Source organism: Dasypus novemcinctus, chromosome 2, assembly GCF_030445035.2.
Source record: "Dasypus novemcinctus isolate mDasNov1 chromosome 2, mDasNov1.1.hap2, whole genome shotgun sequence".
Classification (NCBI taxonomy): domain Eukaryota; kingdom Metazoa; phylum Chordata; class Mammalia; order Cingulata; family Dasypodidae; genus Dasypus; species Dasypus novemcinctus.
The window spans coordinates 146,067,375-146,092,625 of NC_080674.1; the positions used below are offsets into that span (position 1 = coordinate 146,067,375).

Here is a 25,251-nt window from a genome sequence, read left to right on the forward strand (position 1 = left end):
AACCCATTGCAGGTTATTTACTTAAGTAGCCAAGGTCTTTAAATAATGTAAATCTTTGGGAAATTTTAGCCTTTTCAGTCTTGCTTCAACACTACATAAGAGAACCAGACTTGCAATATAAAAAAAGATTATGGGAAGCAGATGTGGCTCAACAGATAGAGCATCCACCTACCATATAGGAGGTCCAAGGGTTCGATACCCAGGACCTCCTGGCTCATGTGGTGAGTTGGCCCATGTGCAGTGCTGCTGTGCGCAAGGAGTGCTGGCCCATGCAGGTATGCCCCTGCATAAGGGTGCCCCTCATGCAAGGGGTGGTCCCTGCACAAGGAGAGCTGCCCGACACAAAACCACAGCCTGCCCAGGAGTGGTGCCACACACACGGAGACCTAATGCAGTAAGATGACACGACAAAAAGAGACACAGATCCCCAGTGCCGCCTGATGAGAATACAAGTGGACACAGAAGAACACACAGCGAATATGGACACAGAACGCAGACAACAGGGAGTGGAAGGAGGGAGAAATAAATAAAATCTTGAGGAAAAAAAAAAGAATATATTTTAAAAATAATGCATTTTATAAGTTTTAGTAGGTCTTTTGAGGATACTTTTGAGGATACTTTTGAGGATACTTTTGCTACTTTTTGAGGTCTTTTGCTACTTTTGATAAAGCTGAGAAAGTGATGCTACTGGTCTCAAGTCTTCAGCTCTAAATCCTCACTGGTTCCAAGGAGGACTAGTTTGCAGGTAAGTTCCCAGAGAGACAAAAAATCATAATGAAAGAAGGGGTGCCAGGAAAAGCTGGGAGAAGTATGGGTAGGACTTGGATAAAAGGTTATTTTCCTATTAGTCTCTGTTATAGCACCCTTCATTGCACTGATCATTGTAATATTGTTTCATTTTTTATTATTTAAATATTTCTATCACCTGTCTTCTCTGCTCTTTAAGTTTCATGAAGGTTGGCATCATGTTTGTCATGTTCCCTATTCTCTGTGCTCAGGCCTTTTGTAGTATTTTTAAGATGAAAATCTGATTATGTCACTCCCCTGTTTAAATTGCTTCATTGGCTCCTCATTGTTTTTAGAGTAAATAAAGAACTCCATACCATGGCCTATAAGATTTTGTACCATGTGACCTCTACTTACTTCTCCAACCTCATATATGTTTTTCTTCCCTTTCACCTTCTTTCAGTTTCTAGAAGGTGCCAAGTTTCTTCCTGCTTATGGATTGAGCACATGCTGTTTAACTAGAATGTTCTTCCCTTTACTTTGGTTAACCACTATTCATCCCTTGGATCTCAACTAAAATGTCAATGCCTCAGACAGGCCTCTCCTATTATACTCTCATGATACCATCTAATTGCTCTGCATAACAATGACCATAGTTAAAAATTATGCAATTATTTGGGTAATTATTGGTTTAATGGCCATCTTTGAAACACTAGACTAAGCTCCAGGAGGGAAAGAACTTCTCTATTTTTTAAACAGTTTTATTGAGGTATAATTTGCATAACAAAAAATTCACCCATAGAAGTATATGATTTAATAATTTTTAGGAAATTCATAGTTGTATAACCATCAGCACAATACCATTTTAGAATACTTCCATCACCCCAAAAAAGTTTCCTTGTGCCTATTTGCAATTAATCCCCACTCCTACCTCCAACTCCAGGCAATCCCTTACCTTTCTTCTGTCTATAAATTTGCCTTTTCTGGCTATTTCATATAAATGGGTCATAGAATACATAGCCTTTTGTGCCTGGCTTCTTTAACTTGGCATGTTTTGAGGTTCATCCATGTTGTAGCATGTATAAGTAATTTGTTGCTTTTTATTTTTTTAATTTTTAAAAAGATTTATTGTCCCCCCTTCTCTTCCCCCTCCCCCTGCTCCACTGTTTTTGCTGTCTGTGTCCATTCCCTCTGTGATCTTCTGTATCTATTTCTCTTTTTGTCTTCTCATTTTTTCTCCTCTAGTATTCACCAGGGTTTGATCCTGGGGACCTCTGATATGGAGAGAGGTTCCCTGTCAATTGCACCACCTCAATTCCTGGTTTCTGTTATGCTTCACCTTGACTCTCCTCTTCGTCTCTCTTTTGTTGCATCATCATCTTGCTGTGTGACTCACACGGGCACTGGCTCACCACGCAGGCACTCGGCTTGCTGCATGGGTACTTGGTTGGCTGCATGGCTCACTGTGTGGGCACTCACTCACACAGGCACTCAGCTCACCACGCGGGCAGTGGCTTGCCACACAGGCACGCTTTCTCTTCTTTTTCACCAGGAGGCCCCAGGGATCGAACCTGGGTCCTCCATATGGTAGGTGGAAGCCCTATCACTTGAGCCACATCCTGCTTCCCTTGTTGCTTTTTATTGCCGAACAATATTCCTTTGTATAGCTATACTAAATTTTGTTTATCTGTTTACCAGTTGATGGATATCTGGACTGTTGGCAGTCTGGTTATAGTGAACAATGCTGCTGTGTACATTTGCAGGGAAGTCTTTGTGTAGATATGTTTTCATTTCTCTCTCTCTCTCTTTTTTTTTAGGAGGTATTGGGGATTGAACCCAGGACCTTGTACATGGGAATCAGGCACTCAACCATTTGAGCTACATCTGCTCCCTCATTTCTCTTGAGTAGGAGCATTTCTTGGAATGGAATTGCTAGCAGGATTACATGGTAAGTTTATATTTAATTTTTAAAAGAAATTGTCAAACTATTTTCCAAAGTTGCTATTCAATTTTACAATAATGCCTGAGAAGGGTTTCAGTTTCTTGATATCCTTACCATTGATTAAAGTCATTCTAGTAAGCATGTACTGGTATTACATTATGTTTTTTTATTTTATTCATTTTGATGCTATTGTGAATGGAACTGTCCTCTTAATTTCATTTTTGTTCACTGCTACATCATTTTTTTTAAATTTTCAGTTAGGTGAATTCATACAAATTATTTAAAAATGAATGATAAATGACATTTAGTACATTCACAATGTTGTCCAACTACTACCTCTATTTCCAAAACATTTCCGTAACTCCAAAGTAAAACTCTTTACCTATGAGGCAGTTTTTCTCCCCTTTTCTCCCTCTCCCCAGCCAACCACCAATCTGTGCTCTTTGTCTATGGATTTATCTATTCTGGATATTTCATATAAATGGAATCAAACTGTTTTAGTTTCCTATGCTGCTCAAAGCAGATACCATGAAATGGATTGGCTATAAACAATGGGGATGTATTAGCTTACAGTTTGAGGCCATGAGAATGTGCAAATCAAGGCATCATCAAGGCGATGCTTTCTTCCTCAAGACTGGTTGCCAGCAATTCTTGGGTCCTCTACCACAAGGCAAGGTAAAAGGTGGCATCTGCTGGGTTCTCCCTTCTCTCACAGATTTCTTTATTTTGGGGGGCGGGGGGAGGAAGTACCAGAGATGGAACCCAGGACCTTGTACATGGGAAGCAGGCACTCAGCCACTGAGCTACATCTTCTCCCCAATGAAAGCTGATTTTTGTTTGTTTGTTCTTGTTTTTATGACTTACTGGGGATCAAACCCAGGACCTCATACATGGTTAGCAGACACTCAACCACTGAGCTACATCTGCAAGTGCCTTTCTTTTTTTTGGGGGGGGTGGTGGTGGTGACAGAGATTGAACTCAGAACCTTGTACATGGGAAGCAGGCACTCAACCACTGATTTACATCTGCTCCCTAATGAGAGTTGGAAGGGAAAGGGGAGAGTTTCCTTTTTTCAAAAGTTAGGAACATGTCTTTGAATATTTTTATTATTTGCCTTAGTAGATTACCACATGGACTTTTTACACAGAGTTGTTGATCAACTGCTAAGCAAGAGGAAGCTCATACAAGAAACTGTGATACTAAACTCCAGAGAAAAAACAAATGAAAGAAAACAGACCACAATTGCTGAAGTTGAGTGATGTATTCGTTAGGGGTTTATTATACTACTCTGTCTACTTTTGTGTATATTTGAAATTTTATCTAACAGGAATTAAATTTGATTAGTGAGACTAAAATACTTAAGTGGGCAAATCCTTTTGTGCCCAAGTATCTATACAACTAGTTTTTGTTTGTTTGTTTTAGAATCAGGGATTTTTAAAATCTCTACAACAGTTTTTTAAAAATGAATTTTCAATAGAAAATACTGAGGAAGAGATCTAAATAGCTTAGAGAAAAATAACAGGCCCCCAAACATTCAAAACTGCACAATACATTCTTTTCTTCATAATGAAAATTGTCAAATTTTCATTTAGCTCTAAAAATACTATTGAAAATAAACTGAAAATCTCAGTTGATGATTGCTGTTCCTCATTATGTCCATTCCTAAAAGAACATTCACAGCTTCTATAACAGGATGGAAACAAATGAACAAAAGGGCCTGAAATTATTAATTTCACATCTGCATGCATGCATGAGACTTCGTTAGGTAAAAAGCAAATTGTTAGAGAAAATGGTAAATCAATCACATTTTTCACGTATAAAAGACTTTACTGAAGCATGAGGGATATCTTGAAGAAATTACATCACAGAAAGAGAAACTTAAACCCTAAATATGTCTAGTACAAAAGAAAAGAAAGAAAAAAAGTAAACCCTTTTCAGGAGATTCCCTGCAGGTCAAAATTTAGCTCTGAGGGAAATTTTGAATTTTCCATTCTTGGCTTCAAGTTTTTAAGTAACTAGGACTTGAAATCTGACAGACTACATTGGAGAAAAATCCTGTTATCTTCCTTCCCACCTACATCCCCAAAATAAAAGAAAAAGCAAAAAATAAGGAGATGCAGTTGACATATAACTCACATAACTCACCTTCAGGAAACATGAATCGAATTTCTCTTTCTGCTGCAGCAAAGTCACTGCTTCCATGAAGTGCATTCCTTAGGTCATCAGTGCCATAAATTGCCCTTAGACTAAAAGCAAGTTAGAGATAATGACCATTCAATCTGGCATTGTTTCCTCATTTTTTATATTTGTATTCTACTCAGGAATCTTAGAAAAGCGCTGTCAATTCTCAAATATGGAGTCTTTAATCTATTTCGAGCTTAAGCTTAAATCTGTTTAGATAAGGGTCAAATATATTTAAATTTGCAGGATACACTGGGAAAGCAGGAATTCTCCGGGTGAAAAAAAGGTTGTGTTTTATGAGAAGTGAAAAAGCAATGCATATTCAAAATGCAAGGACTCAATGTCCTTATATTTACAGATGTTAATGATAACGTTGAAAATTTGGATTTCTGGTCCTATATTACTAATTCTTTTCAAATACATACCAATTTCCCATTAAAAAATCCTACTTCAAGGGAGCAGAGGTAGCTCAGTGGTTGAGTGCCTACTTCCCATGTACGAGGTGCTAGGTTCAATCCCCAAGACCTCCTAAAAAATACTACTACTACTTCAGTGGCAGTTTAAAGATGAGAGAAGAACAAGGCAAATAAACCACAAACCAGATATTCCCTAAGGCCTTTTGTTATATTTTATATTAATACATACATTTAAGTAGTAAAAATAAATCCCCTCCCCCCCTAAAAAAAGTGACTTAGGAAAAACTTCCAAAGAAAGGAAATTCCCATTACAATGAAATCAGATTTCTTTTCATTTTCACAGGTAGATTTCCACTTTTCTCCCAGTAAAAATTACCTGTCTGGGTGTGTCTCCTTAGCTATTAAACTATTACTTGGTCCCAAAAGTTTCTTCCAGTAAGAGATGGCATCATATCTAGCTAATATCATGGCAACCAGTGGTCCAGAACTCATGTAAGCTGTTAAATTGGGGAAAAACATTTTTCCATACTGTTCCACATAAAAGTTACTACAGTGCTCAGGGCTGAGATGTAGTTTTCTTCTCTGTAAGAGAAACAAAAAGTCAACAAAACTATTTAAAATGACAGTTCAATAATAACAAGTCATTAATAACTTGAAATTAGTACCAATCTGATTACAAATTTTAGATTTATCTTTGAAGAATGTGATAAGAAATTTTAGGTTTATTATGAAGAATGTGATAAGAAATTTAAATGTCTGCTATAAATATGATTAATAACAGGAATTATTTAACCTACTTAAGAAAAACTATTCCAGTTCAGCAGCCTCCCTCAACATAAGGCTTGCTAATGACAAATTCATTATATCTCCTTCATGAAGTACATAACACTACAATTACCAATACTCTGTTAATGTATAATTTGTATATATTATAGTAACAAAATTTGACTTTAGAATTTTTCAAATTCATCTTTACCCTATTTGTTAAAATTTCCTATTGTGAAAATTTCCCACACTATTCTGGTCTCCTTACGGTACTTGGAAATAACATGCAATGTAATGGTTTCGTTTTCTTTTTTGGGGTTCTCTAATAAATATGTTGTTTTGCTGTGTCCATGAGAAAAATTAATTGGTGGTGTTTCTCAATTTGAAAGAATATGAAACATTTGTTTTGGACAAATAAATGTTATTTTCTTCACAAATGAGAGAATCAAGAATGAATAGTTAAATGTTGTAAAGTTTGGAAACTGAGTCAATAATTTCCATGACTGAAAGTATCACGTCTTCCCTAAATGCAGCTATTCAAGAGCTTTTAAATAACCACCTATTACCGTTGTTTTCCATTTCCATTAAAGGTGGATCAGGGTTCTCTCCGCCTAGAGAGACCTGCACACCAACTCTCAGGGCATATTTCAGTCCTTCTCTCCCATTTCTCAGCAAGTTCTGTTAAGATGGCTCAGAAGAGGAAAGACTAAAAATATGCAGTGGGATTCAAAGTACACATAAAGAAGATCTTCTGGACAGAGTAATGATGGTAAATGTATTACTCAGCCAAAGGGGTGCTGATGCAAAACACCAGAAATCGTTCAGTTTTTATAAAAGGTATTTATTTGGGGTAGGAGCTTACAGTTACCAGGCCATAAAGCATAAGTTACTTCCCTCACCAGTCTATTTTCACGTGTTGGAGCAACATGGCTACCAATGCCTGTGAGGGTTCAGGCTTCCTGGGTTCCTTTGGGCTCAGCTTGTTTTCTCCACGAGGACAGCTGTAGACTATGAGGCTCTCTAGGGTTTGCTTCTCTCCACAAGGTCAGGTGTAGACTATCAGGCAAGCAGCTCTGTCTCTTTCTCCAGGGCTGCAGCTTAAGACTTCAGCATCAAACTCCAGCATCAAAACTCCAACACTAAGAACCCTCAGCTCTGTTCTTTGCCATGCCTTTTATCTGTGAGTCCCCACCCACCAAGAGGTGGAGACTCAACACCCTAATCATAACTCAATCATGCCCAGCTTACAGATCAAATTACAAACATAATCCAATATCTATTTTTGGAATTCATAACCATATCAAACTGCTACAGTAAGACACTGGAATAAGTTGCTCTGCAAAGGCTAAAAATCTCCATTAAGACAGAATTCTATCTTTCCAAAATGGTTTAGATTTTCCTGAGAGTACAGTGTTGAATGTTACCAACTGACCTACCTCTTAACGTCCCTTCCAGAATTCTCATGTTTTCTCAGATTTCAGAAACTTGAAAAAATTGCTTGGTTTGTCTAGAGAGGTTTAAACTTCCCAAAGCTTGGGAAGATGCTTACCAGATGGCTCGGCTCTGTTACAAACAGCTTCTGCTGGGTAATCATAACATTCTCACCAAAGCACTAGTTACTAAGAAAATGGTCCTGACATTTGTTCTCACACAGAAATTTATATGGTCAAGAAATAGAAGAAATTTGAAGTTTCAGCAACATCTGATTTAGTTCAATCAATGCCGGATTCTTTAAATTTTATTATTATTTAAAAGTATTAATAATTATTATTTAAAATCAAGGCAGGTCAGTATTTGTGATTTTTATTCATATTGGTGGGTTTTTCCCTTGGTAGAAATCTCATTTGTGTCAATGTAAGCCCTTACGTGCATCATGCCCATGTGACAAGCAGGGGAAGCTACTTTCTGCAGGTATCCTAGCTAATGCAGTATGATATTAAAAATTAAGGGTTCAACTTTAAAACTGATACTGAATCATAATCTACTGGTTAATTTAAAAATTAGATCAGGTAGAATATTTTTGAAATTAGGTTAAATATTTTTACAAAGAAAAGTGGTGATAAAATACTGTCAGGAATGGCACCCTTAGTTTGTAACAACGGAAACATTGCCCCCAACTGATAGGGTACATCGTTTTTCAGAAGGCTTTCCCTAGATGGGACAAGAAAGCCTCAAGTTCAGTGGACTCCCAACTACAATAAAGCCTATTTTAAAGCTCTAATACACCATGACCTTCTTTGGTTTGCAGTTTATTGTTGACTAGAGAAAGTATTAAATATGAGTATGTATACTAATTTGTAATTTATAATTAACATTAACTACTTAATTATGAACAATTTGTCATTACTTCTCCTTTTAAAAATATGGACTTATAATTTTTCTAATTGAAAAGGATATTTTTATCTTATTTGTATACTTAATTCAATTGTTTTTTCTATAATAAAAAATTAATGGGTATTATATTTACAGGGTTCAAAAACAATCAAAGCAATATAAAAAGGTATATTCTGAAAAGTCTTATGCCCATCCCTGACCCAATCCATCCTATTCTTCCTTACCCTCAATAGGTAACCATTTTTTAAAGTTAATTTATCTCCCAGTATTTAATTTTGCAAACATTGGCAAATATATATTACTTTTCCCCCTTTCTGTCACAAAAGGTTGCCATGTGCTGTTCTGCAGCTTGCTTTTTTCCATAACAGTACACACAAAAATTCTACATTCTTCTTTTTACAGTTAGTTGCATAGTATTCAATTTGGTGAATTCACCAGGGTTTATTAAGCCAATTTCCTACTGCAGGACTTTGTACAATCTTTTGCTGGTAAATAAAAATTTTGCAAAAAATAATCTGTATATATATGCCATTTCATATTAATGCAGGAATTACTGTAGAAGGAATTTTCAAAAGTCAGTGCTGAGTTAAAGGAGAAATGCATCTGTAATACTGGTAGATAATTGCCAGATTCCCTTCAATAGGGGTTATGCCATTTACTTTTAGATTTTTGCTAAGTATGGTATCTCAGTATAGTTTGACTAAATAGGCAAATGACATTATAAACATGTAAAAGAATAAAAAACTGGAAATTTAAATTAAAATGATATAAAAAAGATTAAAAATTTTCAATTCTATTTGATAAGCTTTTAACACTCTTAATATTCATTCTCAAGCATCTGGTAAACATTATTTTGGTAAACAGTGTTTACCAAATGCTGAAAATTATGAGGCTTAAAACATTAAATGTATGCACTATTGAAAAAAGATCAACAATCTAAAAGTACATCAATAGAGGACCAAATAAACTATAAACTATGACTCATCCATAGAGGGGAATATTACACAGAACTTAGGAAAAATGAGATCAGTTCAGATGTGCAATCTAGAATGCTACCAGAATGACTTTGTAAGAAAAAACTCCTGAAAGAACAGAAAATGTTAACAGTAGTTGCCTATGGAGACTAAAACTTGGATAGGAGTAGACAGGTGAAGGAAAAGGTCATTTTACTTCTAATTTTCTTTTTGAGATGTGAACCTTTTTTTTTTTAAACAATTATCACATATTACTTTTCCAACTTTTTTTTTGGTACCAGACCGAACTTCATACGTGGAAAGCCAACACTTGACCACTGAGCTACACCCGCCCCCTATTACATATTAACGTTTATTCTCAAAAGAATGAACCTAAATTTAATGCTATGTGAGGATTTAAATGAAGTAACATTCATATATGCGTATGCGTTTAAAAAAAGGAAAAAGAAAAAAGCGTGATCATTGTGCCCGGAAGTTACCTGAACAATAGTGAACCCAGATCTGAGAATGATATCTTGTATCTCCTCCTCTTTGTCAACAACATCTGGTTTGATAATGGCCAGAGTTTTTTCTACATATATCTGAGGTGGGGGCATTAATATCTCCATCCCGGCTCTTCAGAGTACAATTTAAGAGTATCTTGACAGGCATCAACTGCAATGACATGCATCCCCCCAAACACACAATTTAATGTAATCGTGACTAATAACAGTAATATTAGGTGCTTGGTTTTATTCATCCATAAAATTAGAAACTGTAATAATATTTTTCCATAAGCAGAGTCTCACTGATAGGATTTCTACTCTGTGTCTGGGTGCTTTGGGATTTTGTGCTTTCATCAAGGTTGGGAAGACAGAGAGGCTCACATGACCAAAGACTTGGAACTCTAGTGGGGGGGGCGGGGGGGGGGGGGCTGGCTGGAAACACTACTCCAGCGGCAGGTGAGCAGCCTCAGCCGGCTGCGTTAGGAAAACCACCACACTCCTTAGGGACGACTGGACGTATAGGACCTAGCCTGGTTGAAACCTAGCCTGGTTGAAGAGCAGGATCCCCAGTCCTCTGGGATGCTCCCGGCTGCGCCCGCTTTCCGAGTTGGTCCCAATCTCAGCACTCACCTCAGTACCTTCACCTCCTTTGCGATCACAGCTTGTTGCTAGGAGACCCGAAGCACCAGCTCAGGGATGGTGGCTGCAGAGGGTCAATCTCAGCAGCACGCTTTGTATCTTTCCGTAGGTTCCTTTGCACCAAGAAAGACAGCCAGCCACGAATGTATTTATTTCTCTTGCAAGTCGAAGAGCATTAGACTTTGTTTTATTTGTTTTTTTAAATCTTAATTTATATTATTTCATCCTCTTACACATTGGAGGGATGCTTCAATCATTCCCACTTTACAAATGAGAAGACAAATCAAAAGACATTTCCCTCTCACCCCTTCCAGACAATATACGCAAGAAAACCCATGTCAAATACCATCTTTATTTCACCAGATTATGCTGTCCCCTCTATTCCTAGCTTCTGTAACTATTAAAAAAGCAATCTGTGATTTGTGAAATAACATTTATTTATAGATCAGTAATAAGAGGTTTAATCGAGTTATTTCTAAATTAAGCCTGTGGAACAAAGATGTACGCGACATTTTTGGCATAAACCCAATCTCAACTTCCCCCTTTTTCTCCTTGGTGGTGAGCTAGGACATCACTCTTGTTAGAAAAGTCAACAGAAAAGTGGTAAACAAGTACTGTAATCAACTCTGGGTCAGAGTCTCAAAGACAGGTAGAAACTTCAGAAAATGTCAGGGTAGCAGCTCCAGATTAATAAAACAGGTTTTCCATCATCCACTGGGTTGGGTGGTCTCACTCCAGACTACTTAAATCTCTTCTTTTGTCTAACCAAATACTCAGCACCTACAGAGTCAAGACACAGATAGCAAGCTATGAATCATCAAAGTTATGGAAGTTTGAATGCAATTTTATCTCTTCTTCTGCATGTTAATTTGATTACACTTTTTTCTTTAAAGTATGACACTTTCCAGAAAGGGAACCATCAATTGTTTATTTCTGATTACTATGTCTTATCCCCTAAAGATGTAACAGTGTGAACGTACACTAATATCAACAGATGTAGCAAACAAAAAATGGTTAGTGACTCCAGAATCTGGTTTGCCTGTTTAGCCCTCTGACTTGAGGCTCTGCAAGCAGAGCTTCCCTCGTCTATCTCCAGCTCTCTAGAGAGCTCTTCACTGCTGCCTGCCTTTGAGATTATTTCACTTCACTCTCTTCTGAGGCTCAAGGTTATCCAAACAATGAACCCAATGTCAATACTTCAGGACCTTGAATCAACCCCAAAGATAAACTCTGGGAACACAAGGTCATCTCAATATCACCCTTATCCTCATAGATTTTCTGAAATCAGATTCCAGAGGCTACACTCTTCTTTCTTACACAGCTCTTTACAAAAAGTACCTGAATCTGCTCCAAGACTTCTCGCTGCATCTCCACAGCCATGTGGTATACGTGATGATCAGAGTCATTGTACATGACAGCATTTTGGAACATGAGCATCAGGTCCCGCTGGAACTGGGCCATGGTGCGAATCCGTCCCTTAGATAGATTCCTTTTCAGGCTAGTTAAGTCCATGGGTCTGCAGATGGCCAAAAGAAACCAAGGGAAATCAAACCTTCATGCAGAACATGGGTTGACTTAACATGCTCTCTTGGAGAAAAACCACTTAATGAAAGCAGTAAAAATAACTTCCTTCAGATAGTAAAACAGCAACAGCAGCTAACATTTGACTGCTTACAATTGGCCAAGCACTATGTTAAGCAATCTACCTATTACTCACTTAATTCTCCCAATAAATCTAAAAAGTATTATTATTTCCACTTGACAAATGATGAAATTAAGATCTAAAGAGATTAAATACTTGCCCAATGTCACACAGCCTAGATACCAATGCAAAGGCAACCTGACTCCAAGCCCTCAGGCCCAGCCACTATATTCTATTAGGGTAACAGGAGTACTGGCCCCAAATACAGAAGTTCTCCAAAGGTTAGTTAGTTCTCCTTTAATGGGGATAAAAAGGGTGAGGATAAAATGAATAATAAGAGAAATCAAAATATTATTTAATGAGACACAGAGAGTGGGTACATAAGAGTTGGAAAGGCAGTATAGAGAATGAACGGGGAGGGTAAGACATTCTCCTATTTGGAAAAAAAACATTAAGATTAAAATATGCATTATTGGAAACAAAGGGGTCACTATTAAAAAGATATATCTGAATGGAGGTATACATGTGTAAAGTAAAAGATGCAAAAAAAAATCTGTGATTTAGTTCTAGCTCTGCTATAAACTGTTGGTTGATCACAGACAAGTCATAACTACCTCTGAACCTTAGTTTCCTCATATATAAAATGAAAGAGTTTGCCTCCAAAGGTCCCTTTCTGATCATCTAATACTCTATTAACATACTGATTGTTACAGTATTTTAGATGAACTATGCTATAAAAATCCAAAATACTGCAATTAATCAATGTTTGTAACATCTACTTGGATTACCATCTTTGCATTTAGCATACTGCAATGCTAACTGCCTAATTACAGCTTTTCTTTCCAGTTTTGCTCCAAAAAGTAGTGTCAAAAACTATTTAAAATGAACCTTGAAAACATTATGCTAAATGAAATAAGCCAGACACAAAAGGACAGATATTGTATGAGTGCATTTATATGAAATATCTAGAATAGGCAAATTCATAGAGACCAAAAGTAAATTTGAGGTTATCAGGGTTGGCAGGATGGAGGAATGGGGAGCTTTAATGGGTAGAGAGTTTCTCTTTGGGGTCATGAAAAATTTTGGGAACTATGGTGATGGTTGCACAATATTGTGATTGCAATTAACACTATTGAGTTGTATACTTAAAAATGGTTAAAATGGCAATTTTACATCATATATATTTACCCACAATAAAATTTTTTAAAAATTTAAAACCCCCAAAACAAAAAACTATCAAATGCTAATGTGAGGTTATATAACAAATGATCATATTACTTAATCATCAACACTGAAAAAAAAATTTATATTATCCTTTTGTTCCTTGCATTCCTTCTCAAATGAAAAGACTGAGCTCACCATAACTTTACAAACTTCTTCAGCTGTAAAATACATCATGAGTTTGTAAGTAATGTAAATGAAGTAAATAAATAATCTAATAGAAGAGAAATAAAGAATAAAAAGACAGATATAAAAGCAACCAACCTTTCTTGACCCCTTTTCCACTGACCTTTTCACCACATCCTTGTACCCTGGGGCCTGCCTATCTGACACAGGTTTCAGAAATGGACTGCTGAACCTGGTAAAGACAAACCCAGAAAGGATCACTCTAAAGGTGAAGAATGGTTACAAACTATAAGACAAGACATTTACAATACAGACTATGGTTTGCTTCTTGTTAATTTCCCTTAGGGAAATGCACTCTGAGCTCCATTAAGAAAGAAATCTGGGTTCCCACTTGCTAAACAGAAATAATTTTCTTTAATTACAATATTTAACCACTAGTATAATACACTGATTTGGGATTCAGAAATTTGTCCAAGGCCCCTAAATCTCTGTCTCTAGAAAAAAAGACAATCCACTATATTGGAAGAAGGCATATATTTTAAATATAAATTTTACCATGAATCAATTTCTAGAGGCAATTCAAAGGACTGCAATAATCTCTTAAACACAGTAAAAGCAGCTGTGGGTACTTATGGCTAAAGCAGGATTAGATACAGGATCTGCCTTTTAACTAAGGTTCATGTGAAGAGAGAAACATATCTCCTTTTATGTTTAATCCCCAATATGATCACTGCTTCAGTTCTGAATTCAGTCCTATCAGGCACTTGGGACACCTACCTGTGACTAGCAATCATCTTCCAGACTGGCAGGAGAGTCTTCTTAAATAGCAAATGATCCTGAACAGGGTCACCCTGGCTTAGGTCAGACCTATAGGACAGAAAAGACAAAGTAACTTCACAAATAGTATCCTGCTTCTCCCAGGTGAGTAATGAGGTTTTCTTAAGCTATGGAGGTAAGAAATATCCTTGCTCCTAGTTAATATATGAAGGAATATTGTATCATAGGAATAAATATATATTTAATGCTTTCAAAAATGATATTCTCTTACTTATCACTTTTATCCAGTGAAGTGGTTATCATCTCATAAATTGTACTACAATATACAACTGCCTGTGCATTTTTAAAAAATTTTATTTTAGTAACATATCAACCTAAAACTTCCCCATTTAACCACATTTGGATATATAATTCAGTGGTGTTAATTACATTCACAATGTTATACCACCATCACATCATCTATTACCACAACTTTTCCATCACCCAAACCAGAAATTCTGTGCCAATTAAGCTTTAACTCCCCTATCCTTAACCCTCCCCAAGCCCTGGTAACCTGTGTTCTAGTTTCTGATTTCATGAATTTCCTTATACTAATATCAGTGAGATCAAACAATATTTGTCCTTTTGTGTCTGGTTTAGTTCAACATTCAACACAATGTCTTCAAGTTTCATCCATGTTGTCATATGTATCAGAACTTCATTCCTTTTCACAGCTACATAATATTCCCTTGCATGTACATACCACATTTTGCTTTTGTATCCATCTGTTGATGGTACTCGGATTGCTTCCATCTTTTGGCAATTGTGAATAATGCCACTACGAACATCAGTATGCAAATATCGGTTCAAATCCCTGCATTCCTCAGCAGCTCCCCTGAGCTGCCTCCCTCATCTGGTTGCTCATTGTCTGCTCATTGTTTTTGTTCATTGTCTGTTTGTTTTCTTTAGGAGGCATAGGAACCAAACCCGGGACCTTCCATGTAGGAGGCAGGCACTCAACTGTTTGAGTCACATCCGCTCCCCACGTTTGCATTTTTTGACTCTGATTTGTACTTCAGTACCTGCCACTCTAAAAATCTGATCTGTGAAGATAATCTTTTTTTTTTTTTAAGATTTATTTATTTCTCTCCCCTTCCCCCCTCACCCCGGTTGTCTGTTCTCTGTGTCTATTTGCTGCGTCGTCTTCTTGGTCCGCTTCTGTTGTTGTCAGTGGCACGGGAATCTGTGTTTCTTTTTTTGTTGCGTCATCTTGTTGTGTCAGCTCTCCGTGTGTGTGGCACCATTCTTGGGCAGGCTGCACTTTCTTTCCCACTGGGCGACTCTCCTTACGGGGCACACTCCTTGCGCGTGGGGCTCCCCTACACGGGGGACACCCCTTTGTGGCAGGGCAGGCCTCGCACGCATCAGCACTGAGCTTGGGCCAGCTACACACGGGTCAAGGAGGCCCGGGGTTTGAACCACAGACCTCCCATGTGGTAGACAGATGCTCTAACCACTGGGCCAAGTCCACTGCCCTGAAGATAATCTTTCTTCACTGATATTTCCCAAGTGCCTGGAATATTTTCTGGCACTTAGTAGGTACTCAATAAGCATTTGTAAATGAATCTGGTCCTGTTTTTTGCAGGAATATGCCACATTGATAAGGATTTCTTCCATATTTCCAGAGAAGGAAATACCTGGTATTACATTCTAAGCAATTCTCTTATATTTCACCTGAATGATATACCCACTTAAATATTTTTCCTTTTCACTCTCTTCTACATAGTAATCTTTAAAGCACCTAACAAAAATTAATTTTTCCTTACGGCCTTTCCTTCTCTGGCCTAAATTGTCTAGTTTATTCAGATTTTCCTCAGAGGTACAAATGTACTATATTTTATTTCATTTTATAATTTTCCCAGATTGGTAACTTTTCTATTCACTCCAAAGTTAAACATTATATTATACTTTCCACTTTATAGACTGCATTATTCCCTTTAAATGGGTTCTTTTCACATCTAAGATACAACTCACATCTCATTATATTTCCCCAATTTATGTACTATCTCACCTGAATCTAAATCATATACCACAGTAAACTGTATAAACTTCACTACAATGTAAAGCCAATTTCTCCTTAAAGATAAATTTATTATTATTTACAGAAACCTATCAGAACAAGACATTTAAAACAAATTTTTCCTTTATTTCTGATCATTCACAACTTTGTTCAAACAACCATGCAACAGATATTTAATAACTTTCCTTTATATGAATGCTACTGTGCTACATTCTGTAACCTCATAATGAACCAACTTTGTAATATTTTAAAAGGCAATTGCTTACTTACCTCTATTTCTCTTTATTTACAATGCATGCCAAACAACTACAAGAAATGTGTGGGAGTGGAAAGGGCCTACAGACTTGGAGTGGTGCTCCGAAGGTTCTGCTTCTCTTTACTCTTGATAGTCAATTCAGTCTGAGGGAGAAGCCACAAAAGAGGGGCCTCAAGAATATCTAGCTTTCAAAATAGTTTTAAACTGCCCTGATAAAATAAGGACTCTGCTTTCTATCTCCCTTTAAAATGTCTGGCCGAGCATTTTAAAGGCCACTTAATTAATATCTATTGCTTTCTAATAAAAACTTCATGTTTACTCTAACTTCTAAGATAAGGGTATAAAGTTTTCCATTCGAGAGGCTGAAATGTCATGAGCGAAAATATCCCAGACTGTGGAATTTCTTCTTTTCTTAAAAAAAAGATTTATTTCTTTATTTCCCCTCCCTTCCTCTCCCCCTCCCCTGCTGTTTTTGCTGTCTGTGTCCATTTGTTTTGTGATCTTCTGTATCTATATCTCTGTCTTCTCTTCTCATTTTTTCTTCTCTAGGATTCACCAGGATTCAATCCTGGGGAATTCTGATGTAGAGATAGGTTCTCTGTCAGCTGTGCCACTCCAGTTCCTGGTTTCTGCTGTGCTTCACCTTGTTTCTCCCCTTCCATCTCTCTTTTTGTTACATCATCATCTTGCTGCATGACTCACTTGCACAGGCACTGGCTCACTGCACAGGCACTTGGCTTGCCGTGCGGGATCTCACAGGGGCACTCAGCTCACCACATGGGCACTGGCTCACCACATGGGCACACTTTCTCTTCTTCTTTTTCATCAGGAGGCCCCAGGGATTGAACCCAGGTCCTCCCATATGATAGGCAGAAGCCCTATCACTTGAGCCATATCCGCTTCCCAGTTCCTGCGTTTTGAATATCCATCATATAACATCTCAGCACTCTGTTACTCATATTTATACAAGGAGTTATAGAAAAGCAAATGAATCAATTCTTTACCAACCTAGGTTTTAAGCTGTGTTATATTTATATAACAAAAATTTTAAATCTACTACTTAAAAAAATATTTACATGGTTCAGTTATTTAAAAAAAAAAAAAGAATACTAGTATAATTATTGGTTTTGACTTCCCTTGGACCATGTGAGTAGATCTGGGATCTGAGATCTGAGGTGTAAATAAGTTTCATACTTTTCATATCTCAAAAGATATGAGATCCCAGGCATAGAAAAAGAAATGTTTATTACCATAATGAAAATAATCATATTGTTTTTCTGATTAAAAAACGTAATTCACTTCAGTAAAAAAATTTAAATCCTAAAATGTGTCCTTTAACACCACAGTTTTTTATTTTTAAAAGGTGAGATAATTTGTTTTCTAAATAAAGTTAGTAATTAGAGGAGGGCTATTTATGAAAGAGAATCCTGAGGTTGATGAAACAGATTTGTTTTATAACAGGAGAGCATATAAACTTCTATTTATATTTATAGTTCCATATTTAGTGTTTTTCAACTCGAATTTCCTTTCTTAAAAAAAAATTATAGGAAGTGGACATGGCTCAACTGATAGAGCATCTGTCTACCATATGGAGGGTCCAGGGTTCAATCCCCAGGGCCTCCTGACCCATGTGATAAGCTGGCCCACGTGCAGCGCTGCTGCTGTGCACAAGGAGTGCTGTACCATGCAGGGGCATCCCCGCATAGGGGTCCCCCAAGCACAATGAGTATGCCCTGCAAAGGAGAGCTGCCCCGCATGAAAAAAGTGCAGCCTGCCCAGGAGTGACTCTGCACACATGGAGGGCTAACACAGCAAGATGATGCAACAACAACAAAAAGAAACAGAGTTTCCCAGTGCCACAGGATAATGCAAGCAGACGCAGAAGACTACACAACGAATGGACACAGAGAGCAGACAATGGGGGTGGGCGGAGTAGAGAGGAATAAATAAAAATAAACCTTTATATTAAAAAAAATTATAAAAGTAACCCATACACATGGTAACAAATCCAAAAGGGCATAAACAGAAGTAAATAAATGAATCTTAAAATCCCTGGTTAAAAATCTGTACTTACAGATTTGAGGAGGTAGCACGACTGAAAAGGATATCCACCAGGGGTGTTTCCTGAATGCTGAAGCCATCATCGCACTCACCTAAAGGGGGCTCTTCTTCCATCTCAGACACATACCCTTCACCCTGGTATTCCTCTTTGGATTCTTGCTGAGCCTCCTCCTGGGAAGTAAAGACAAGAAGAAGCTTTACAAAGAGATTTACTAACTGCATGGTAATTTCACTTGCACAAAGTAAATGAAGAGAAGAGGCCAATTGAACTAGCCTGGCTAGTCAAATAATATTAATGATAACGGCATTCTAAAATTAACTGATTGCTTACAGAGACAGGGTCTAAACTAAGTGCTTTGCAAGACTTATCTCATTTAAATCTCACAGCAAATCTACAAGGTAGAGCACTATTATTCCATTTACAGAGGAAAACACTGAGGTCCTAAAATATAGTTCACTGAAAGGCCTTAAGTCATGCAGCTAATTGGTGCTAAATTCAGGATTTGAACCCACATAGTTTAATTCTTTGGAGTTAGCCTAAGCTCTAAACACTCTGCAGAGGAACCAACAAGATAGCTGGTTTAAGTTATTCACTTACCTCTTCACTATCTGTAGGTGGTCCCTGAACTGCACAAGTATCTGAGGAAGTTGTATCCACCTCTAGGTTTCCATTTTTTCCCAGTGGCTTCTCAGCTACCAAGGGTTCTACATTGGCTAAAAGCTCATCAGTCTTTCTGCAGGGCTCCCCTTCTCCTTCAGTAGCTTCAATTTCCCTTTCCTCTTGTTGCCTGGTACCAGATGGAGGGCAGCAGCCTTCACTTGATTCTCTGCTGCTAATGCACAATGGCTCCATTAAGTAAGCCACCTGCAATCATAGTTTATTATTAGATGCATAGGAGCACCAATGGAAATCATCTACATATCAATAATGACACATGCTTATACTGCTACAGTGATTAAGTCTGAGATGGTGAACAGGCTTAATTCATTCATTAAAAATTTATGTAGAGAGTACCTTATATATACATAGCACCAGGCTGGGAACTGAACAATGAACAAGATATGATATTGATTTTTCAGAGGGTTATGTTGTAGTTTTTTATCTCAAGGATCAGTTCTGATTAATCGGGAATGACTAGAAAATGGTTGAAAGTATTGTCTGCTACAAACAAGAGAACAGTGGCAACATTTGAACTGTATACTTCCCAAGCTTGATCTATGTTCTCCTGAATGTGTTCAGTTGCAGCATAAATATACTCCAATTGTTTGTTTCTGATCCTCAGCCCTTCACCAGAGTAATAAGGACAGTAAATATATTGCCTTGAAGTAATAAAAACAACATAAGCTTCAAGCTTCAAGGAAAGTTTGGGCAAATATAACCTATGACTCTAAAAGAATGAATTTCAAGGATATTCATGAGAATTTCTCCATGCAGAAATTCTCCTATGACTCAGACCCCTATCACTAGGGTTTTCAAATGCTCAATGAAAAAGTACATATTTGGTGCATATCTGTGCCAGCACCAAGTACTAAGAACATAACAATGAACTTAGTTCCTGCAACTGTGGAGCCGTCTTAACCTGGAAGACTGGATTAAGAGTGGTAGAAACACGGAAGGGTAAGCATTATCTTGTAAAGTTAGAGCTCTTCCAACTTTTGGAAATAATGGCTCACCATTACCTCAGAAAGAAAATGGAGGAGGTTCTGGCGGCTGACTTGCTCTGCCTCTTCCTGAGATTCCTCACTGCCTCCATCCCCCACAAGCGGCTCACTAGATTCTCTCCCTGGGCTGCTTTCATCTAGTTCCTCAGCCCCTGGCTCCTCAGTTTCCCTCCAGCTGCCCACATCAAGGTTCAGACTAGAGTCCCATGAGCTGAAGAGGGACCTGCAGTCGATGCTCAATTCAGAGTCATTGGGATAATCTTGTTCAGAATCCAACCAAACCCACTCACGCCCCATCTGTAAATACAGAAAAAGAATGTATTAAATATACTCAACATTCATAAGGCATTTGCATTTTCCAAGCTCAGTAGAAAGACAAAGAACCAGAAAATTCTACTCATTATGAAGAAGTTTGCTAAAGGGAGACTTTTGTCATTGAGAAGGAAAAGTTCCATGTCAAACAGTGTAGTAGATATTACTTGTTAATTAAATATACTGGATTTCTTCATAATCACTCCCAAAGGGAAAGAACTGGAGGAGTGCTAGCTTAACAGAATTTCTCTTCCCCAAATCACCCTTATACTCAAATACAAGAGTAAATTTGGAGAGACAGGGCTATTTTCCTCAGTATATACACATTTTTTAACCTATCAACCAAATCCTCAAAAAACACTTTAAGATTACCTGTGGCATCTTTCTAGCCAGATTCAACTATCATTTCTTAGTTGAAACATCCCTTGCTTTTATTACACTACACTATCTTGATTTTCTAATCCCTTTGTTCTCCTTTTTACAATTTTCAAGAAATCCTTGTATTCCATGTAGTTGCTTGGTCCTCTGCTTCTTTTTTAATATTTCCTCAAAAAATTTAAATACTTTTGAGATTTCAACATTGATTTCTATTCAGGCCACTTCCATCTCTTTCCACCTTTACCTCTTTATATGCCTTCTGGCTTCATTTCTCTGTGTATCCTGAGCTCAGTTTCCTTTAGATAACTCTGACATCAGCTTCAATTCAACATTTCTACATTAAAGCCACTTTTCTTCCTATCTCCAAAATTATTTGCTCTTCCAAGTTTTGTCCTCATCAACACTTTTTTTTTTTAAGTCTATAGAACTTATAACCCTGTTCTGCCCCTTTTCTAATAATCAGTAAGCAAATCCTCTTCCCAAATTTATTTCTAGAATAATTTTTCTCAATGCTCATCCTGTTTTTAAAAATGTTATAGCCTCCTGGTCGGTTTCTCCATCTTCGTATCTGCTCTCATTCAAGGTCTTGGAATGGTTATCAGCTTAATATAAATTTCTCCATCTACCACTCAAAATCTTCCAGTTGGCCTATTTTGTCCCTTTGACCTAGTACCTGTACCTCATCAATCCAGTGTGGTCCCTCAGTTTTAATTATATTTGTCTCCTTATTGCTCCAACCACAGAAACTTACACTTTCAACTCAAGTTGCTAACTCATCATGATCTCAACAAACCCAAAACCTATGTCCTTTAATGCTTTCCTCCTCCACATACTTTTCCAACCCTATTAATTGCCATCTTTTTGTGATAAAAAGCTCGTAATGATTTCATTTCACCAATGAGTTTTTTTCCCAGTTATTCACTAACAAAAGTTGGGATAGAACCCAGGTGTTAAAATAAAGGTCATTGCTAACAATGACCATGCTCTAGCCTTTAAGCAATGCTATGAACAGAACTCCGAAAATCTTTTAAGTTTTCCCAACACTCAAGAAAAGCTGCATAGGACTGTTTATTGCATAATGTAACACAGTAAAACACTAATTACAAACTAACTATAGGTTACTTACCTTCTATTAGCTGCAGTATTACTGTTCATAAGACTTTTACCCTCTACAATCTCATTCCCCAAAATGATGAGTTATTGTGCAATAGAAACCACAAAGTAAATCAAACACACACACACAAAGAACACATCAAAGCCTAGAATTTTCTTTGCTTCCAGAGTTTATTGTATACACACATACTTCACTGGTTTTAAAAAAAAGTCTGTACACTTCACAAGACAGTACAAACTAGCCACAAGCTGCTAGCTACACATTAGGACATTAACACAGCCCATGATTTTTGCCCTAAAACAGGCAACTGGGCTAATCCAACTCTCTGAGAGAGATTTTCCTAGGTCATGTCATGTGGCCCAGGCTCGCCTCCTCTTCTGTAACTTCCACTTCTGAACAGGGCCCACAAGCCCAAGCTTTTATCTTGTTTACTTCTAATTTCAGGTTCAGCTCAAGCGGGTACTTTGAAACTTCACTGTTTCATCTTCATATAGGCTTCAATGGCAGGTACTTTGAAGCTTCACTTTTTCATCTTCATATCGGCTTCAATGGCACAGCGGCGCCCCCTGGTTCCCCCATCCTAGATGACAGGCAGACAAAGAAAGGGAGCATGAGTGAAATAGGAGGTTAGGAGAGAAAGTGCAATAGGAAGAATGCTGGGGATCTGGTTTCTTGGGGGAGAGAATCAGCAGAAAATCCAGCGGGACAAGGGGTATATTTCTGTCTTTCCACAGAGTGGCTAAAGAGCACCTGGTAGTTTGTGAAAGGAAATGCAGGACAGAGAATCTTGCTCATGCCCACCACAGAGGTCGCTGGAATTTACCTGGGGTCCCGCAGAACGACTATTAGTCATCCCACCCAGACCCCAAATCATGTGCAAAGGAACAGGAAGAGTAAAAGGAAAGTGGGAATGTCAGAAAGGGCAGTGGATAGTGAGATTCTTGGCTAACATACCTGTCCAGCTGTTGGTCCCTATAAGAAAGGCCTTTCCTGCAGACTGACCCTGGCACTAGTTCCCTAGCACCTCCTGACAGCTGTTTTCCATGAGATCAGGACAATCAGAAGGCTTCTTTCCATCTGCTGCTCTCTCCCTGCAGCCCAGCTCCTTCCTCTTGTGCAATACTTTGCTGTCTTCAATAGATAAAAGTTAGATCCTATTAACCAGCCTTGCAACAGCCAGCCAACTGCTTGGGGATCCAGAGTCACTGTTGCAGGCCAATAAAAACCGAGATTATAGTGTTCTGTCTGTGGCACAGGCGAGAGGCCTCTAGGCAAGATGAACTAGTGAACACTTCTGCTGGGCCAGGCCATTTTCGCATTTCTAATATGCAAGGACATTAAAATTTTTAGAGCTTAAGAACACAAGTTGCCTGTGAGGCAACAGTAAGAATAAAAATACCACCTTGCATTTGCGTAACACTTTAATTTTCTTTTTTAAGCCATTCCACACCTAATATCTTATTTTATCCTCACAACATCCCTGTGAGGTAGGCTGGACGGGTACTTCATTATATTAGTTCCATCACACAAATGATGAAAATAAAACTCCAAGAGGTTATCTGAACAGCTTAAGAGCATGTCATTTTCTAGCCTGATACCCTTCCATTACATCATGGCTCACTGCCCCATAAAGAGCAACACCAAGTCAGAGGGTCATTTATTTCATGCAGGAAAAGAATAAAAGTCTTTAGGCTAGCTCTACTAAGCTTACCTCTAATTCTGCCAGCCACTACTATATGCAGCACTCATTGTTACTGAGATCTTCAGCTTAAATTTAGGAAAAAAGAGTTTATAAACTATGTGCTTATTATCTGCCAGTAAGAGAAACACTTTTTAAAAAGTCAGCAAGCAGCTATTGCACTGAGCTATCTCCTATTTGTAAGAGAAGAATTGGCAAAAGGTGGGATCTGGAAATGAGGGACAGGTGCATCCTAGAGCCTTTACCTCAAGAATACATCATTTCGGTTCAGTGATCTCATAAACACCCCTACCCATCCCCCACACACACACGCAGAAAGAACAAGAATGCAGAAGAAGAAATAGTTCCTTATTCAATGACCTGAATAAACAGAAATTCAAGACATTGCCACAGTCTAAATATTGGATTTCCCTCTGCCACCCACCCCCAGCAGGAGCTAAGAATCTTTGTGGCAACACCACCCCTTGCAGCCATTCAATACTTACAAAGAGAGAGAGAAGGAAGGCAGGAGAGCCCATGGGGACACTGTCCTGTTAGAGGACAAACAAACACTGATCAGGTTCCACGGAAACTCTCAGCCACAAGCACCCCAAACCTCAGGACAGAGACACAAGCACCATACACACAAAGACAAAATTTCAAAACTCAAGAGTAAGAGGAAAGAGGTCCAAAAGCAATCTGGCCACTTGTCTCTGGAAAAGGAACTGATGGCCCCCAAATGCTGCAAGCTGTTATTTTTCCACCTTGAGAGCACTCACCCAGAGGAATTAATTCATTCACTCAGCTCAGTTTCTCCCATGTGACCGGGCCTCCCAGTCATGTGAGGTTTCTTCAGTGTTTGGATGGGAGCAAACAACCATCATGCTAAGAAGAGAATGCCAGGGATTTGGGTAGTGGCCTTGGTAACACCCAGACATCTGAAAGTTCCTAATACATGTAACTTCTAGATTAGGCAGAGATCCCTCTGATTATAAATTACCAAAGCCTGGAAGATTTATATATCGTATATCACTGGAAATGTAGAAGCCCGACAGTAACAAGTAGAAAGGTTCCTTTGATGCTTCAGACTTCTATTACTGGAACATTGGCACACAGGCTCTTTCTGGTCTCCTCACCTTCTCTGAAGCATCCTGTTTGCGGGTAGAATCTCTCCCTCGAAGACTTTTAGCACTGATCCCAGACTCAGATGTTTGCATAATCAATTGTGTGGCCAGAAATTGCTGTAGGGAGAAGAAACAGAGTTGGCCCTAGAGACCTGGTCCAGTAGGGAAGAATTAAGACACTTTAGGCTATGGAAATAGGATTTTGTATAGTACCCTTCTAAAAACTGCACTCAAATACATTTCAACTGACTGGAAGTTCAGCATATTAGGTTTGATTTTTTATTCTAGTTGTCAGAGGCATGCTAAAGAACCTGAAAATGCCAAGTAGTCCTAAGTTTTGGGGCTATAATATATAAAATCCCTATCCTCCAACAATGGG

General features: G+C 38.1%; 2 protein-coding genes across 8 annotated transcripts in view; both read right to left on the reverse strand.

Annotated features, from left to right (window-relative positions):
• The window catches only part of NME5 (NME/NM23 family member 5), a 30,567-nt gene extending 20,044 nt beyond the window's left edge, over positions 1–10,523 (reverse strand). For both annotated transcript variants that reach the window (XM_058279277.2, XM_058279274.2), the window contains exons 1-4: positions 10,454–10,523; positions 9,818–9,992; positions 5,642–5,847; positions 4,814–4,914 (exon numbers count right to left, since the gene is read on the reverse strand). In XM_058279277.2, the coding sequence (XP_058135260.1) occupies positions 4,814–4,914; positions 5,642–5,847; positions 9,818–9,946 (436 nt within the window). In that variant the 5' untranslated portion in view covers positions 9,947–9,992; positions 10,454–10,523. The remainder of the gene's footprint in view (positions 1–4,813; positions 4,915–5,641; positions 5,848–9,817; positions 9,993–10,453) is intronic.
• Positions 10,524–10,881: 358 nt separating this feature from the next.
• Positions 10,882–25,251, reverse strand: part of BRD8 (bromodomain containing 8) — a 31,989-nt gene continuing 17,619 nt past the window's right edge. For 2 of the 6 annotated variants that reach the window (XM_058279236.2, XM_058279211.2), the window contains exons 19-26: positions 24,885–24,989; positions 20,285–20,563; positions 19,203–19,469; positions 18,618–18,775; positions 14,229–14,318; positions 13,615–13,683; positions 11,801–11,978; positions 11,085–11,242 (exon numbers count right to left, since the gene is read on the reverse strand). In XM_058279236.2, coding sequence (XP_058135219.1) covers positions 11,192–11,242; positions 11,801–11,978; positions 13,615–13,683; positions 14,229–14,318; positions 18,618–18,775; positions 19,203–19,469; positions 20,285–20,563; positions 24,885–24,989 — 1,197 coding nt within the window. In that variant the 3' untranslated portion in view covers positions 11,085–11,191. Of the gene's footprint in view, positions 11,243–11,800; positions 11,979–13,589; positions 13,684–14,228; positions 14,319–18,617; positions 18,776–19,202; positions 19,470–20,284; positions 20,564–24,884; positions 24,990–25,251 lie in introns of all 6 variants that reach the window. The other 4 variants (XR_011646643.1, XM_058279203.2, XM_058279242.2 and 1 more) reach the window with 4 other exon arrangements.